The sequence below is a fragment of the Oncorhynchus mykiss genome, chromosome 11 (assembly GCF_013265735.2).
Source record: "Oncorhynchus mykiss isolate Arlee chromosome 11, USDA_OmykA_1.1, whole genome shotgun sequence".
NCBI lineage: Eukaryota > Metazoa > Chordata > Actinopteri > Salmoniformes > Salmonidae > Oncorhynchus > Oncorhynchus mykiss.
The window spans coordinates 56,734,928-56,753,728 of NC_048575.1; the positions used below are offsets into that span (position 1 = coordinate 56,734,928).

The window sequence follows — 18,801 nt, forward strand, 5'->3', positions numbered from 1 at the left end:
CTCCTACATTCCTATCTGATTGGTTAACATTTGCGTCAATAAGTTGACGACCTACGGTGATTGGACAGTGGCACTGGTCTAGGATCAGGTTTGTACATTTGTAACCCCTGATCTTATTTTATTTATTTGAGGTACTTTAACTTTTGAAACTCAATTAAAGTGTAGTGGTTTTATTATTTTACTTTAATGTTATTTTGTTTTTTTTGTTATTGTATTGTAATTTGAAATGTAATTGAACAAAAAAGGTCTACACAAATATAACTAATTGTCATAAAAACGGTTTAGTGACAAAGGTTTCAGCTTTGTTTAATAGAGAGCAAGATTTCACAAATTAGACCACAACATCAAGAAAGGCTAATATGAACAGAGGCTTCAGGAGCAGCTGGTGCTCGGACATCCAGTCACTGAGTTTCTCAAAGTCCTTTATTCGCATTCACCTCCTGTTCATATCAGAGAAGGCTATTGCCCCATCAGTATGAGAATAAATGACAAAATACTAAAGTTGCATTTACTTTGCATCAGAGTTTATTTTACAAGGCACAGTCTGAATTTCTTGAACAATATATTATTGAATTAAAAACAGTTATTTCATACTGATGTCATTATGACAAATGAAATATAAATATACATAAAACATTTTGAAATCTCCCTTTTTCATTTCGAGATGAGTGGACACAAAACTTGGAAATCATTTCAGGACAAATGGGATGAATGTTAGTAAATGGATGAAATGTTAACAATGAGTAACCATTAGTGAAAAAAAGGACACATTCTGCCATTGTGTTCTTGCACGTGTTGACATTTTACACCTAATGGAAATGAGTGTAACAAGCATGGTGTTTTGTCTACAGACAATAATGAGGAAGGTAAGTGCAACCACTGCTTTGTACTTAACACAACTCTGAGCTTTGTGAGTTTGTGAGTTCTTCCTCATGTTATTATCATTGACCAAAAGGGAGATTTCAGGACCTAGAATAAGGATACAATCTATGAATTGTATCCCATTTGCTAAACACTGACGTTGAGGTAAGCTCTGCTAGTCTATACAATTCTTTGGCACAATCATTTCCCTGAATACATTGGAGTTGTTTAGCAGAGCGTATCTAAGATGAACTGAGCTGTTGCATTCTTACAAACTAAAAGAATACTGAAGATCAAAATAGCATAATATGGTTTTACACAATATTGTATGATAACGTGTGTGAAGCAATATCAGAAAACCAAGTAGCATAAATGAACCAGAATTCTGTCATTCATTTTTTTGCCTTTACTCTGAGCTTTGTACATAAACATAAACAAATAGTGTAGATGAATTTGATGATTACTGTAACAAGCTTTGGATTATGAGGTGAATGTGAGGGGGGGGGGTATTTCAGTAAGCACTTATCTTGGTTCATGTGATATAAACCAGAGCTATTTACTGCATAATAAAACATTCATTACCATATTCTCCTTCCTCCTGATACAGATGGTAAACTCAACGTGGTTTAAACTGATGTGTCCCTTTATGTCAGTGCATGAACAATGATGTTTGAAATCCTGGAGGGGGCAGTCTACATCCATGTTGAAATAACTGTAAATCCAGAGCTTTGAAACTCCAAGGGGGATAGAGCACACTAAGGGGAAAGGGGGGAAATGAAGAAGGACGGGGAAGTTCATATAAAGAAATCACCATGGACATTACAGAGTACATGCCAGGGTCAAAGAAAGGTCACTAGTTAATTTGTCCAAATACTGATACTTGTTCAATCCTGTTTATTAGGGGAGGAGTTCCCTCTCAGTGCTGATGCGTATTTGAATCGAAGTCAATACGATTTAGTAAAAAAAGTTTTAGAAACTGCATTCTCTCATCCTAGATTGAGAATCACACACACAAACACACGCACACACACGCCCACATGCCCACAATACTACAAGAAAATATAATAAAAGCAAAAAGATTCTTCACAGAGGAAATGCACAGCCGTACTGTGGAAATGGCCAATCTTAGATTCCATTTCATGCCATAGTCGATATGCATAGAATAAGAATACAAACAAAACAATAAAGCTTTACTTAAGGAATCCAAAATCAACATCTTATGTTGATTTTAGATATAGCTGGTAAAAATTCCTGTGACGTGTAGAATAAATGAGTATTTTAGGTTTGAAATATGAAAAACAAAAGTACACAAAAAACAGGTCTTGAATTCATGGCAAACCCAACAAACAGTTGTTATGTCTGTGACAGAGCTGAGAGTACAGGACATGGTTGTCTTCATACACATCCCATACCATCATTGTAATGGAAAGCTAAATGGCTGGACACAAAAGTAGCAAGCGACACAACCCCATAATCTAGCTCTTTTACACATTCAAAAGAAAAAAACTCATCATGATCTGAATCCCAACTTGAGATCCACATGTGAAATTAGAAGAACTGTTCAAATCTTTTAATGTCATATACACGAAAGTCTGAGTTACACACATGGATCTCATATTAGGATTAATCTGTATAGACATAGGAGACTATAACAACTGTCCAATTATATCAAATTTTGTCAGGGTCCACTGTGGACATGTGCTGGGAAAGAGCTACGGTCACACTGTAGTTTCACTCTTCCACATACTTTTCATGCCCACGGAGCTCTGGGAATGGTCCGTGCCACTTGTGTCCAACTCCAGCTCTATCACAGAGCTCTTGAGGGTGCCGTTAGGGGCAACCCCTGGCACAGTGGTAGTGATGTTGTTCAGAGGGTAGGAGCTGCGCTTAGCTTCACGCTCTGCAGCCGCTGCCAGTTTCAGATTGTCTCGGCTGGCGCTCCGCCTATTACCTTGCATAGCCACCCTGCTGGCCACAGAGGGGAGCAGAGGGAAGGGCTTGCGGCTGCCGCTGCTGCCCCCGTCACTACCCTCTGAGGGGCTGGTAGCAACTGTCTCCCCCACTCTCCTACCATTACCGTTGGTTAGCGGGCTGGCATGGCTCTCAGAGTGGCTGTGATGTAGGCTGCCGTTCTCACTAGTGGCCTGTTTGTGGGCTGGATGGGCAGCGTTGTGCTGCTCTATACCTGTAGGTCCCAGTGCTCCCATACTGCCCCCTCCACCACCAGCCCTCAAGGCTTTGAGTCGGTAGTGACCTCTGCCTTCACCTCGGTGGTGATACTGGCTGATCCCTTGTTTAGTTCTGCCACTGACCTTCCTCCTCTGAGGTTGGACAGGGGCTACAGAGCCTATGGTGGGCAGCAGGTTGTTAGCTTGCTTGTTGTTATTGTCCGTACTGGTGCTGGTGTTGGTGCCTGCTGGGGCATGAGTGGCATTGTTGGTATTGTCTTGTGCCACCTGCAGCAGGTTGGTAAGCTTGCAGGGCCCAGGGCCTACACTGCTGATCCCACTGGGGATGGAGGAGGACCTGGCTGATGAGGAGTTCTGGGGATCCTCTGGAGGATGGCAGCCAACGAAGATCTGGGATCCCTGTTCAGAGGTGGTCTGCATCCCACTAACAGTGGTGCAGGTGTGCGTGTAGACTGGCATAGGCTGGGAGAGGCGATACCCTGGGCAGCAGCCCAGCCAGGAGGCCTGCACATCCAGGCGTCGGAAGCAGTGGTGCACCACCAGGAACACTCCCGACACGGTGGCAGCTACCCCATAGAGAGAGCTAAACAACAGGCTGCTGTGCCCTGTCAGCCACATGGCCATGGCTCCACAGCCCCACAGGGCCAGGAACAGGAAGTGGGTGGCCACTAGCACCAGGAACTGCACCTTCAGGGAGTACTGGTCCTCTGGGGTCAACGCAGCATGCATGGTCCCCACCACAGAGTCTGTTGACAGGAGACTAATGCTTCCACCCAGGGCTGGCTGGCTCTCAGGCAAAGGGGAGGACAGGGAGGATCCTGGGCACTCTTTGGCCACCCACTGCCTCAGGCGAAACACAGTGCACAGGAAATAGATCCAGGTGACCAATAACGCCAAGCCTGCAGGGACAAAGAAGGCCCCCAAACTGGGCTGCCACACCAACCAGCAGCTGGAAAATACAATACAAAAGTCAGTAAGGTCATAGCAAAGAAGGATACCTCTGTGTATTCAAAATCTCATAAAAAATTGTAAATTCAGCTCTTGAATAAGCACTAAACCAAAATATACTGTGTCAAGGGCCAATTGCTCAATGGTAAAATGAGAAGCACTCACTAAGGGCTGTTGGCCCCATAGTTGTTGACATTGACAGCCGCAGTGATGCCACATATGATGAGAGGAACACCACCAGCTATTAGATAGAACCTTTATTCAGAAAATACACAAATTACAGGGATCAAAGAAAATGAGATGGAAAAAGAAAGCAAGAGGGAATGACAGTGAACTCATTTAGATGTGAAGTATCATGTCCCAGCCACAATATTGGAAACAACAACTTAAACCCAAGGACTGCATGACAAATTACATTTCAGTTTCTGTTTATTCTGTATGAGATTTAGGGGCTTTGCTCCTTTGTTGTTTTCTCTCAACAAGCATACATTTCACAGCTGTAGTGATCCCTAGGCTAGCTGTCTGTGATCTCCTGAGCTGAACTGAGCTGTAAGTTGGGCAGCCTCTCTGAGCTAGCTGATAAAGTGTAACAAAGGGCAACAGGCTGCTGGGGGGGGTTGTGATTTATCACAGGGATAGGCGTCATTGGAGGGCTGACCCCATGCGGCGGTGGGCAACAGAAGGGTTTGGGAAAGCCACAGAGGTCAACAGTACAGTGCATGATCACAGCCAGGGAGCACCAGGGCAGAGGGGGAAAAGGGAGAGGAAGAGGGGAGGGGGGCAGTAATGAGGGGACAGTGCGCCCCCTCCATCACCCTTGCCAGATTTACGACATTCTCCTTAACCTCTGTTATCCCTGGCTCGTACATTCCACACCTCCCCCGCTCTGGGCTCAGCACTCTGCATCTGTCACTGCTACTCTTTTGTGCCTTAGCAGTAGTCTACTGTTTTTCCCTCCAAGGCTTTCTAAAACAGAAGATCCTTGGTTCTAAACACAATGGTGGTCTTTGATATGACACAGTTTGTGTGTCCGTTCACATGAATACAGTCATTTAAAATACCGCCCCACAATGAGCTCACAACTCAACCGTTGACCTGTTTGACAATGACTCACAACCTTCTCATATAAAAGTCAACTCTGTCTCACCCTGATGACATCACTTACCTGAGCATAGGCCGCTGAGTAGCTGGAACAGGAGACTCTCCCTCTGGTTGCCGTGGCATCCTCCAGACCGCCTCTTTGTAGAGGACTCTAGCACTGACCCCGATCCACAGCAGTGTAGACAATGAGGAGTAGTGGAGAGCGATGCCCACCTGACACAAATCACACAGGGTCAAACACACAGCCTACACACCACATGTCGAGAGCATTAGCTGGGTCTGGGAGGAGAGGGACTTACTGCCTGGCACACCATTGGATAGCTGGTCAGGGTGATGCCTCCTGCATAGACAGCTGTGGTCATAGCGATGTGGAAGCAGGTATTGAGTAACGTGTGCCAGCTCTTTCTGGATATGTTTATAGAACTGCAGAAGGAAGAAGAAAACAAAGAGAACCATTAGATGGACATAAAGACACTGTGGGGTAGGTCAGGTAGCAGACACACGCACACACACACGCATTTGCACACGTACACACACACACGGTACCTGTGGTGTAGTATGTGTGTGATGATGATGGTGAAGAGGCAGAAGAGGAGGATTGCAGTACAGCTATAGACCACAGGGTGGAGTACCCTCACTGACATGGGTGGGGAGTGGGGGAAGTCAGGAACCTCCTAGGAAAAAGAGAACTATTAATATCTTTGCAACGACCACACTGTGGGGCTTGATATAAAATCTCCAAACCTCGAGAAAAGAACATGAACATTCATCCAGTGAAGTGATTTTTTATTTAGATCTATTAGGATCCCCATTAGCTGACGCCAATAGTTACAGCTAGTCTTCATAGGGTCCTACATTACAGACAAAAGTAGGTCACATGGGGGAGATGATTTGTGTCGTGAGGTGTTGCTTTATTTGTTTTTTGAAACCAGGTTTCCTGTTCACTTGCGCTAAAAAGATGGAGGGGCATTCCATGCTCTCATGGCTATGTATAATAATGTATGTTTCCTTGAATTTGTTCTGGACCTGGGGACTGTTAAAAGACCCCTGGTGGCATGTCTGGTGGGGTAAGTGTTTGTGTGTATCAGTGCTATGTGTAAGTTCACTAAGCAAACAATTTGGAATTTCTAACACATTAATGTTTCTAATAAAAACAGGAAGTTGACACAGTCAGTCTTTCCTCAACTCGTAGCCAAGAGAGATTGGCATGCATAGTATTAATATTTGCTCTCTGATTACAATGAAGAGCAAGACGTGCCGCTCTGTTCTGGGCCAGCTGCAGCTTAAATAGGTATTTCTTTGCAGCACTTGACCATATGACTGGACAATAACAAGATAAGATTAAACTAGAGCCTGCAGGACTTGCTTTGTGGAGTGTGGTGTCAAAAAAGTAGAGCATCCCTTTATTACAGACAGACCTCTCCTCATCTTTACAAACATTGAATATATATGTTTTGACTATGACAGTTTACAGTCTAAGTTAACAACAAGTAATTTAATCTCCTCAACTTGTTCAACAGCCACACCATTCATTACCAGATTCAGCTGAGGCCTAGAACCTAGGGAATGATTTGCACTAAATACAATTCTCTTTGTTTTAGAGATGTTCAGGACCAGTTTATTACTGGCCAGCCATTCCAAAAAAAGTCTGCAACTCTTTGTTAAGGCTTTCAGTGACTTCCTTTAGCTGTGGTTGCTGATGTGTATATGGTTGAATCATCAGCATACATCGACACACATGCTTTGTTTAATGCCAGTAGCAGGTCATTGGTAAATATAGAAAATAGTAGAGGGCCTTGAGAGCTGCCCTGTGGTACACCACACTTTACATATTTGACATTAGAGAAGCTTCCAGTAAAGAAAACTCTGAGTTATAGTAGATATATAGCTCTGAATCTACAATATGGCAGAGGTTGAAAAGCCATCACATACGTTTTCTCAACAATAGGTTATGGTCGAGCAACTGCTCGGCATCTGACCATAAGGCACTACAGAGTGTAGTGCATACGGCCCAGTACATCACTGGGGCCAAGCTTCCTGTAATCCAGGACCTATATAATAGGTAGTGTCAGAGGAAAGCCCATAAAACTGTCAGTGACTCCAGTCACCCAACTCCAGTCACCCAAATGTTCAGAAAGAGCTGGAAAACCTGGACCCGTACAAATCAGCTGGACTAGACAACCTCTTTCGTATCGCCCGAGATCCCTAAAGATTAGAAAGCTGCCGCAGTCATCCCCCTCTTCAAAGGGGGTGACACTCTAGACCCAAACTGTTATAGATCTATATCCATCCTGCCCTGCCTTTCTAAAGTATTTTGAAAGTTAATAAACAGATCACTGACCATTTTGAATTCCACCGTACCTTCTCCGCTGTTCAATCCAGTTTCCGAGCTGGTCTCGGGTGCACCTCAGCCACGCTCAAGGTACTAAACGATATCATAACCGCCATTGATAAATGACAGTACTGTGCAACCGTCTTCATCAACCCGGCCAAGGCTTTCGACTCAATCACAGCATTCTGATTGGCAGACTCAACAGCCTTGGCTTCTCAAATGACTGCCTCGCCTGGTTCACCAACTACTTCTCAGACAGAGTTCAGTGTGTCAAATTGGAGGGCCTGATGTCTGGACCTCTGGCAGTCTCTATGGGGGTACCACAGGGTTCAATTCTCGGGCCGACTCAATTCTCTGTATATATATGAACGATGTCGCTCTTGCTGCGGGTGATACCCTGATCCACCTCTACGCAGACGACACCATTCTGTATCCATCTGGCCCTTCTTTGGACACTGTTAACAAACTTCCAAACGAGCTTCAATACCATACAACATGGCCTTTAAACGCTAGTAAAACTAAATGCAAGCTTTTCAACCATTCGCTGCCCACACCCGCCCGCCCGACTAGAATCATTACTCTGGACGGTTCTGACTTAGAATATGTGGACAACTACAAATACCTAGGTGTCTTGCTAGACTGTAAACTCTCCTTCCAGACTCATACTAAACATCTCCAATGCAAAATAAAATCTAGAATTGGCTTCCTATTTCGCAACAAAGCCTCCTTTACTCACACCGCTAAACATACCCTCGTAAAACTGACTATCCTACCAATTCTCGACTTCGGCGATGTCATTTACAAAATAGCCTCCAACACTCTACTCAGAAAACTGGATGCAGTCTATCACAGTGCCATCCGTTTTGTCACCAAAGCCCCATATACCACCCACCACTGCGACCTGTATGCTCTAGTCGGCTGGCCCTCGCTACCTATTCGTCGCCAGACCCACTGGCTTCAGGTCATCTATAAGTCTATGCTAGGTAAAGCTCCACCTTCTCTCAGCTCACTGGTCACGATAACAACAGCAGGTATATCTCACTGGTAATCCCCAAAGCCAACACCTCTTTGGCCACCTGTCCTTCCATTTCTCTGCTGCCAATGACTGGAACGAATTGCAAAAATCGCTGAAGCTTGGAGCCTTATATTTCCCTCACTAACTTTAAACATCAGCTATCTGAGCAGCTAACCGATCGCTGCAGCAGTACATAACCCATCTGTAAATAGCCCATCCAATCTACTTACCTCATCCCCATATTGTTTTTATTTACTTTTCTGCTCTTTTGCACACCGGTATTTCTACTTGCACATCATCATCTATACATCTATCTCTCCCGTGTTCATTTGCTAAATTGTAATTACTTTGCTACTATGGCCTATTTATTGCCTAACCTCCTCACGCCATTTGCACACACTGTATATAGACTTTATTTTTTTCTATTGTGTTATTGACTGTACGCTTGTTTATTCCATGTGTAACTCTGTGTTGTTGTTTGTGTCGCACTGCTTTGCTTTATCTTGGCCAGGTCGCAGTTGTAAATGAGAACTTGTTCTCAACTAGCATACCTTGTTAAAGGTGATTTTAAAACAAATGAAAAATAACAAAGTACAACAGCATCAGTGACAATGTGATCAATACATGTGGATGATTTTGTTCCAGATGTCACGCCCTGACCTTAGTATTCTTTGTTTTCTTTATTATTTTGGTTAGGTCAGGGTGTGACAAGGGTGATATATGTGTTTTACCCTGTCTAGGGTTTTGTATGTTTATGGGGTTGTTCCTGTTCTAGGTGTTTTTATTTCTATGGTTGCCAAGATTGGTTCTCAATCAAAGGCAGCTGTTTATTGTTGTCTCTGATTGGGGACCATATTTATGTAGCCATATTACTTGGGTATTTCATGGGTTATTGTCTGTGTATAGTTGCTTGTGTCAGCACTCGTTGTTCATACCTTCACGTTCGTTTTGTTGTTTTGTATAGTTTGTTAAGTGTTCTTCGTTAAATAAATCAGAGGAATGTATTCTCATCACACTGCGCCTTGGACTCCTCGTTACAACGAACGTGACACCAGAAGTGTTTGTAAACACCATACTGTAGGTTGATTAATAACCTGAACCAGATTACAGGAACTGGTTACAGTGAGAAGATTCCTCTTGAGCGGACAGCTTGATGAAAACCAGTCAATATTCAGGTCCCCAAGAAAGTAGACCTCTCTGTTTACATCACATACACTATCAAGCATTTCACACATATTATTTAGATATTGACTGTTAGCACTTGGTGGCTATAGCAACACCCCCAAAGAAAAGGATTTAGATGTGCCAGGTGAACCTGCAACCACAACACTTCAATAACACTTGACATAAGATCTTCTCTAAGCATTACAGGGATATGGCTCTGAATATACACAGCAACGCCTCCCCCATAAGCATTTCTGTCTCTTCTATAGATGTTATATCCTTCTATTGCCACTGCTGTATCATCAAAATAATTATCTAAGTGAGTCCCAGAAATGGCTAATTATTAATGTTATCTGATGTTAGCAAGTTATGGATTTCATGAACCTTATTTCTAAGGCTACATATATTAATATGGGCTATTTCCTGTCCTTTCCGGGTAGCTTATCAGAGATAGACATAATATAGAAAAGAGCAAAGAAGAAAAATATATTAATTCAGCAGTCCATTAATCAGTTGGTGTGTGTGTGTGCTTCAGGGTTGAAGATACGAACCCATAGGCTTGGGTCTCTCATCCCTTCCAGGCTTTTGGGAGGGAGGGTGGACAATGAACCTGTCATAGCAGATGTGCGGACATAAGTAATGTCCGCACACGCTCTGGCAGCTTTCATGACTGGGATAAGTTCTTTCCTCTTCTGGTGCACAGCTTCAGATTAGTCCTTTTTGAGCAAGAAGTACATTCCGCTCAAGTTCTTGGCTCTTTCCAGAACAGGTACCTTGTCCTTGAACCTCAGGAACTTGACCAATATTGACCTGGACCTGTCAGCTGGGCCGGTGGTGGGTTTTCCAGTCCTATGAGCGCGCTCAAACCTCAATCGTCTTGTGGTCCATCTTCTGTTTTTCCGAGTTCATTTCCCTCACTTTGTCCTCAGACTCCGTTCAGTTCTCATGTGGAGATTCTGCAATTCCGTCCACAACAATGTTGTTTCGCCTTGATTGTCATCGAGATAATCTGATTTCTCCGTCATTGTTATCATGGATTCACATACAGAACTGATGTCCTCTCTCAATGACTTACAGATTTTTGTCACCTTGCCATTCTCCTGTTTAAACTCATCGCGCTGACCCTGGGAGAACCGCAAACTGTTCTTCAGGTCCTGGACATCTATGTTCAGGTCATCCATTATTTTATTAATTGACTCCACCAGTATTTGGACACAACACTTGAAGTTGTTTTCTTGTTGTTGTAACAACTGCTTGTAGAACATTTTTCATTTAATTAAAAGATCCTTCACCTGTGATAGAGAAACCACTGTCCTCAACGGTACGTAGGTTAAGCTGTTACTCCCACGCAGTTCCACACAGAGCAGGTCGCAGGAAGGATTGGAAACAACAAACAGCAGGGATCTAGACAGCCACAAGCCCGGGACAATCCGCGGTCCCAGCCACAATGGCTATCCACATCGCAGGCTACACTCAAGCCCTCAAGAAAACCACACTCGCCCTATAGGCAGCTAGCTAACAGCTAGGCTATCTGCTACGCCAAGCAGCTCCTCAGACCCGGCCTTGTTCAGCAGGATCACTGGACAGGTAGTAGAGGTCCCAGCTACTGAAGACAACCACGTTGCAGGATCCAAACTCAAAAGGTAGCTAGCAAGTAACCAAACTTTTTCAATAGACTTTCAGAACTTTCCAAAACAACAAACTGGGCTTTCCCTCATTCCACATTCAACAGGAATTGACGTGTTGTGCAGTGCGTGTTGTGCAGAGTCATCATTACATTACATCCACCATGTGTCTCTGGGATCCTAGGATGTGCTCCCCGCCCTACCTGCAGCACGGCGTAGTTGCTGAGTACAGAGCAGTGCAGGGTCGAGGTGGCAGAGTCAGTGTGGGCCAGTAGGCAGCCCTCCTGGCTCCATCCCCCCTGCTGCTGCTGCAGGGCCTGCAGGCTCCAGTGGGCCGCCACTGGGTCACTTCCCGGGATTGAGTGGCGCAGGGACACCAAGATGGGCTCCGAGTGGTTCCACATACTGCACCCATCTGCCACACAAAGGAGGAGATGACCATCACTGTCACCAGCGCATACATTTGTATTTTGTAATTGTCTTAAAATAACCAGGTTTGACCCATCTCTGTAAATTTGTTGAATTGTGTAATAAAAGTGTTGCTCCCTCACCTAGGCCTACGTAGATGACAGGGCTGTTGACACTGCGTCTGCGGGCGTTCTCTCCAGGACCACTGAAGTTCCCTGAGAAAGGGAAGAACCTCCCTGTACGGAACGCCACAAACTGAAGCTTACAGTCTGACGGGGCGTCCGGGGGGAACAGAGAGGCAGGGAGAACCACAGATGCGAGGGCTACAGCATTCTAGAGGGAGGGAGAAACAGAAAGACAGAGAGACAGAGAGACAGAGAGACAGAGAGACAGAGAGACAGAGAGACAGAGAGACAGAGAGACAGAGAGACAGAGAGACAGAGAGACAGAGAGACAGAGAGACAGAGAGACAGAGAGACAGAGAGACAGAGAGACAGAGAGACAGAGAGACAGAATCATACCATTCATTCTTTTTTTTTTTATAATGCTTTTTATTTTATTTTTAATTTTACCCCTTTTTCGCCCCAATTTCGTGGTATCCAATTGTTGTAGTAGCTACTATCTTGTCTCATCGCTACAACTCCCGCACGGACTCGGGAGAGACGAAGGTTGAAAGTCATGCGTCCTCCGATACACAACCCAACCAGCCGCACTGCTTCATGACACAGCGCGCATCCAACCCGGAAGCCAGCCGCACCAATGTGTCGGAGGATACACCGTGCACCTGGCAACCTTGGTTAGCGCGCACTGTGCCCGGCCCGCCACAGGAGTCGCTGGTGCGCGATGAGACAAGGACATCCCTACCGACCAAGCCCTCCCTAACCCGGACAATGCTAGGCCAATTGTGCGTCGCCCCATGGACCTCCCGGTCGCGGCCGGTTACGACAGAGCCCAGGGACTCTGATGGCACAGCTGGTGCTGCAGTACAGCGCCCTTAACCACTGCGCCACCCGGGAGGCCATAGCATTCATTCTTCACTGTCCTACTTTCACCTATATTTGACTCTGTTAACCCAAGGGAATACGAAACAGAAATTTCAAACACCAAACGACAAAATCTAAAACCTCTTTCATGTCAGCTGTTGTAAATGACTGTGCTAAATGCAGATCCATGCCATCTCCAGTAGGTCAAGCTCTGAGGTGTGTTCCCTCTAATGACAACCGTATGCACTGTCTGCCATTGTACCACAGACACACAACTACAGTCCTGTTTGTGGGTAAGGTTGGGTTCAGGTCTGGGTGAGGGAGACAGAGACAGTGCTTACCTTCATGGGGAAGTTATTTATGGAGGTGTTGTGGGTGCCTGTGGTGCAGCGGAAGCGGAGCTGCTGTTCGTGGGTGGGCTCTGCCCCCTCCATGCCCAGGTTGCCTAACAAGGTCTCCCGGCGTTGGTAAGCTGTGCAGCTCATGCCAGTGAAGTGGGCCGGACGGATAAGATGGGCCTCCATTACAATGTTCCTGGAGAGCTATAGGGGGTTAACAACGTTGATTACATTTAGGACTGTTAGATAAAAATAATATAGAACCTTAAAACATGTTGGAATGCAGGTTGTTGTACCGTGGAGAGGTCCTGAGCATGGCTGTGGAGCTGGGGCCAGGCCAGAGTCTCCAGAGAGTGGACTATGGAGCTGCAGGCTTTCTTCTCTCTCTGGGCATGGGCCAGGATCTGATTATCGACCTGCATCAGGTTACTGCCCATATCCACCAGCATCTCTGACAGCTGACACATACATACACACAGGTAAAGACATTAAAAAGCAAGCATAAAAACAGGCATTTACATAAACACAGGGGGCAGAAAGAAACTTAATCATGGACATAAGGTAATGAATATATCATGAATATTCAAGTCAAAAAGTCCCTATCAACTCTTTCCAATTAAAGACAACGCAGATACAAAATAAAATATAAAAAAACATGCATTGAGGGATTAAAGATCTCATTGTCCCACCTCTCGCAGTGGTCGGACATATTCCATGAATTTCTCCATCATCTGGGCCACATACATCACGTCCATAGTGTCAGTGAAACTGGATGCATCCACGGTGTATGTGCGCACCTGACGTGCCAGAGTGACTGCATTAGAGGTATTGATGGGCATCTGGAAAAAGAGAGAAGTATGATTATTTTAAAGCAAATAACTCAAATGTTTTGTTACTTTGACACATTTACCTTTCAGGCAACAACTATTTAAATATTACTACCATAAAATATGTACTATATTTTGATTTCATAGGTACTGGGCTAAATGAACTTGGGACAGCCCAAGCACACCCCTGGTACTGACCAGGATGAAGGTGTGTAGGACCCGTGTGATGTCGTTGGTGTAGAGACAGTTGTCGTAGTCTCCCTCCTCCCAGCTCCCTGAGCGGTCACAGTATCGTGATGCCTGCTTCTGTTCCACAGTACCCCCCATGGACAGGGAGGGGTAGCGCAGCTGCAGACAGTACTGGTAGGAGGTGATACCTGCCAGGGTTCTGGGCCACCTAGAAAAAAACACCAAGGGAGGAGGATGCAGCATGTTTTAATCAGAAGGACTGTTATTATTGTGGATTTAGTTTCTGGAGAAGGGAATTATTGTTTTCTTCCTTACTTGAACTCTCCCCGGTTGTTAGTGACTCTTTCCTCCGGACAGAAGGAGGCGCTGTTCTCCAGCACCACTATTTCCACGCTGCGGGAGGTGTTGCCCCGCCCAGTGGCCACCACACACTTCCACTCTCCACTGGCCTCAACATGCACGTTGGACAAGATGAGCTCACTGCACCGAGGAGACAGTACATCAGTCACTGCCATCACACATACCCAGACAGCACACTACACCTCATGTCCTATCAGCAGAAACTAAACAGTTTTTTTTTCATCAATTCATGAGAACCAAACACTGGCCTCATAAACCATTACTAAATCAAAAACATATTTAACTTTATGATAAAAACATGAAAATATGACAATTGAGGAGTGCAATGAAAGGTAAGAAAAGAGTGCTGGGATCGACAGATATACCAACGGACCCCTCAGTACTGTAACATTACCTGGTGATGAAGGTGCAGTCATGCACCACGCTAGTCTCTAGACTGACGCCCTGCTCAGGGTCAGAGGTCACCAGCTGGCCGTTGTGGCGCCAGTGCAGCGCAGTGATTTTGTCCACCAGGGCGGCTGTGCAGTGGAAGGGCAGCCGGTCCCCCTTGAAGACCACCTGGCGCTGGGAGGGTAGGAGAGACAGGGTGTGCAGCTCCAGAGGCCCATCTGAGTGAGGAGAGGAACACACAGCACAGCCAGGAGAAGGGAAGGCAGATGAGACCATAACAAATCACTCTGGGTTACTTCTGCAGCTCTTTCATTACACGACCTCAGCTAAATATTTCAGATGAAGCCATTATGAGCCTGCTTTTTTAGGAATATTGGATGCAGACAGCCCCAAATCATATAGGCCGACCACAGAGGAGGCACAACACAGCTAACTGGTGCACTTGGAAAGACAGACTACTGAGTGGAAGAGGAAATACAATAGAAAACACGCTATTGGAGACAGCAAAACATTGGTATTTTGCATTTTTATTGCACTTCTTACATGTTTCCACTTGCTCACTCACAGCTTATTACTTTTCACAAACACTTACCTCATCTCACAATATTACCATGAGAAAACAATGACTCTGTCATTCATATAGTCAAGTTTTCATACTATTTGAGGGGTGATAGTGGTGAACCACCGCATTCATATGCATTCAATTTCCTGTCAGACACTCACCACAGCTCAGCTGACTTTCCCTCAGTCCACGCAGGGGCTTTCCATGGAGGTTCCTGGGATAAGCACAGATTGTCTTGTCCCCCAGCCGGGTTGTCCTGGTGCGAAAGTAACCCGGCACCCAGCGCAGCCCACAGTCACATGACAGAAAGTCAGAGTTAAAGTTCCTGGTGAGAAAAAGCAGGTGGTTTTACAACAGCATTCATCAGGGGAGATTACACTGAGGAGCGGGTGCACTTTCCCTCTAACGGCATGTTGCCCAACAGTTCAGATCTATTCTCTGGTGGTCCATTATAGGATCAACATGTCAGATGTGACAAAAGGCTTAAACTAAGCATATAGGGAGAAAAATGTGATCAGATTGCCAAGATTGCATTTATATCGCTTCCGAAGATTATACAAACATCTGTCTGGAGCAAACTGTGAAAAAGGGGATGGCAGTTAGGAGCAAGGAACAGTACTCACACAAGTTTAAGATAGGGGAGCTCCTTGAAGACCCCTGGGTCCAAGGTAGATAAGATGTTCCCAGAGAGGTTCCTAACAGGAGAAACCAGACAGATGTTTAATCACTATCACTGTACTAAGTACAGTGCCTTGCGAAAGTATTCGGCCCCCTTGAACTTTGCGACCTTTTGCCACATTTCAGGCTTCAAACATAAAGATATAAAACTGTATTTTTTTGTGAAGAATCAACAACAAGTGGGACACAATCATGAAGTGGAACGACATTTATTGGATATTTCAAACTTTTTTAACAAATCAAAAACTGAAAAATTGGGCGTGTAAAATTATTCAGCCCCCTTAAGTTAATACTTTGTAGCGCCACCTTTTGCTGCGATTACAGCTGTAAGTCGCTTGGGGTATGTCTCTATCAGTTTTGCACATCGAGAGACTGACATTTTTTCCCATTCCTCCTTGCAAAACAGCTCGAGCTCAGTGAGGTTGGATGGAGAGCATTTGTGAACAGCAGTTCAGTTCTTTCCACAGATTCTCGATTGGATTCAGGTCTGGACTTTGACTTGGCCATTCTAACACCTGGATATGTTTATTTTTGAACCATTCCATTGTAGATTTTGCTTTATGTTTTGGATCATTGTCTTGTTGGAAGACAAATCTCCGTCCCAGTCTCAGGTCTTTTGCAGACTCCATCAGGTTTTCTTCCAGAATAGTCCTGTATTTGGCTCCATCCATCTTCCCATCAATTTTAACCATCTTCCCTGTCCCTGCTGGAGAAAAGCAGGCCCAAACCATGATGCTGCCACCACCATGTTTGACAGTGGGGATGGTGTGTTCAGCTGTGTTGCTTTTACGCCCAACATAACGTTTTGCATTGTTGCCAAAAAGTTCAATTTTGGTTTCATCTGACCAGAGCACCTTCTTCCACATGTTTGGTGTGTCTCCCAGGTGGCTTGTGGCAAACTTTAAACAACACTTTTTATGGATATCTTTAAGAAATGGCTTTCTTCTTGCCACTCTTCCATAAAGGCCAGATTTGTGCAATATACGACTGTTGTCCTATGGACAGAGTCTCCCACCTCAGCTGTAGATCTCTGCAGTTCATCCAGAGTGATCATGGGCCTCTTGGCTGCATCTCTGATCAGTCTTCTCCTTGTATGAGCTGAAAGTTTAGAGGGATGGCCAGGTCTTGGTAGATTTGCAGTGGTCTGATACTCCTTCCATTTCAATATTATCGCTTGCACAGTGCTCCTTGGGATGTTTAAAGCTTGGGAAATCTTTTTGTATCCAAATCCGGCTTTAAACTTCTTCACAACAGTATCTCGGACCTGCCTGGTGTGTTCCTTGTTCTTCATGATGCTCTCTGCGCTTTTAACGGACCTCTGAGACTATCACAGTGCAGGTGCATTTATACGGAGACTTGATTACACACAGGTGGATTGTATTTATCATCATTAGTCATTTAGGTCAACATTGGATCATTCAGAGATCCTCACTGAACTTCTGGAGAGAGTTTGCTGCACTGAAAGTAAAGGGGCTGAATAATTTTGCACGCCCAATTTTTCAGTTTTAGATTTGTTAAAAAAGTTTGAAATATCCAATAACTGTCGTTCCACTTCATGATTGTGTCCCACTTGTTGTTGATTCTTCACAAAAAAATACAGTTTTATATCTTTATGTTTGAAGCCTGAAATGTGGCAAAAAGTTGCAAAGTTCAAGGGGGCCGAATACTTTCGCAAGGCACTGTACCTACAATACTACACTAGAATGTGTTGCTTTATGGTCAGTCATTTAGCCTGCTTACAGTTTGGCGAGTTGGGTGAGTCCCTGGAACATGTCTGGAGTCAAGCAGCCAATGCGGTTGTTGGACAGGTCGCTAGGAGAGATAACAGGGACAGCGAGGGCACAGCGGTGAATAATGGTCATTTTTTGAATACAAAATAGAATGACAAAGCCTTAAAACCCTCAACTTAATGAATTCCATTGGTGTTTAAATGAGGGTTACAGCATGAAATATCCTTCATATATATTTTTATGAAATTTTTCTGTGTCCATATGTATATGTTGTCAAACTGATGGCAGTTGTGAAAAAAGTCAATAGTTGGAAGAGTTAAAGAGTTAAATGGAAATAATGCCATTGCACGTTAGGTACTTTTTTCATTAATTAGGCTATTTTCTATTAAACCATATGGTCTATCTACTAGAAACTCATGGACAATATGGACACAGATAGAGTACCAGTCAAAAGTTTGGACAAACCTGCTCATTCAAGGGGTTTTCTTTATTTGTACTATTTTCTACATGGTAGAATAATAGTGAAGACATCAAAACTATGAAATAACAAATATGGAATCATGTAGTAACCAATAAAGTGTTAAACAAATCAAAATATATTTTATATTTGAGATTCTCCAAAGTAGCCACCCGTGTGTCCTTGATGACAACGTTGCACACTTGGCATTCTCTCAATCAGCTTCATGAGGTAGTCACCTCTGAATGCATTTCAATGAACAGGTGTGCCTTGTTAAAATTTAATTTGTGTGCATTTCTGGGGGGTATACAAAAGTTTGCCCTATTTGGTAAAAAAACAAGTCCATATTATGGCAAAACAGCTCAAATAAGCAAAGAGAAATGACAGACCGGTGGAAATCTGTCCTTTGGTCTAATGAGTCCAAACTTGAGATTTTTGGTTCCAACAGTGAGACGCAGAGTAGGTGAATGGTTGATCTCTGCATGTGTAGTTCCCACTGTGAAGTATGGAGGAGGAGGTGTGATGGTGTGGGGGTGCTTTGCTAGTGACACTTTCAGTGATTTATTTAGAATTCAAGGCACACTTAACCAGCACGGCTACCACATCATTCTGCAGCGATACGTCATCCCATCTGGTTTGCGCTT

General features: G+C 44.5%; 1 protein-coding gene across 3 annotated transcripts in view; it reads right to left on the reverse strand.

Annotated features, from left to right (window-relative positions):
* Window positions 1-501: 501 nt before the first annotated feature.
* adgra2 (adhesion G protein-coupled receptor A2) overlaps window positions 502-18,801 on the reverse strand; it is a 52,257-nt gene continuing 33,957 nt past the window's right edge. For all 3 annotated transcript variants that reach the window (XM_036935864.1, XM_036935863.1, XM_021621527.2), the window contains exons 5-20: window positions 17,711-17,782; window positions 15,916-15,987; window positions 15,454-15,617; window positions 14,735-14,948; window positions 14,296-14,460; window positions 13,990-14,188; window positions 13,654-13,803; window positions 13,261-13,422; window positions 12,968-13,168; window positions 11,787-11,976; window positions 11,439-11,650; window positions 5,646-5,773; window positions 5,399-5,522; window positions 5,164-5,312; window positions 4,164-4,253; window positions 502-3,999 (exon numbers count right to left, since the gene is read on the reverse strand). In XM_036935864.1, the coding sequence (XP_036791759.1) occupies window positions 2,580-3,999; window positions 4,164-4,253; window positions 5,164-5,312; window positions 5,399-5,522; window positions 5,646-5,773; window positions 11,439-11,650; window positions 11,787-11,976; window positions 12,968-13,168; window positions 13,261-13,422; window positions 13,654-13,803; window positions 13,990-14,188; window positions 14,296-14,460; window positions 14,735-14,948; window positions 15,454-15,617; window positions 15,916-15,987; window positions 17,711-17,782 (3,712 nt within the window). In that variant the 3' untranslated portion in view covers window positions 502-2,579. The remainder of the gene's footprint in view (window positions 4,000-4,163; window positions 4,254-5,163; window positions 5,313-5,398; window positions 5,523-5,645; window positions 5,774-11,438; window positions 11,651-11,786; window positions 11,977-12,967; window positions 13,169-13,260; window positions 13,423-13,653; window positions 13,804-13,989; window positions 14,189-14,295; window positions 14,461-14,734; window positions 14,949-15,453; window positions 15,618-15,915; window positions 15,988-17,710; window positions 17,783-18,801) is intronic.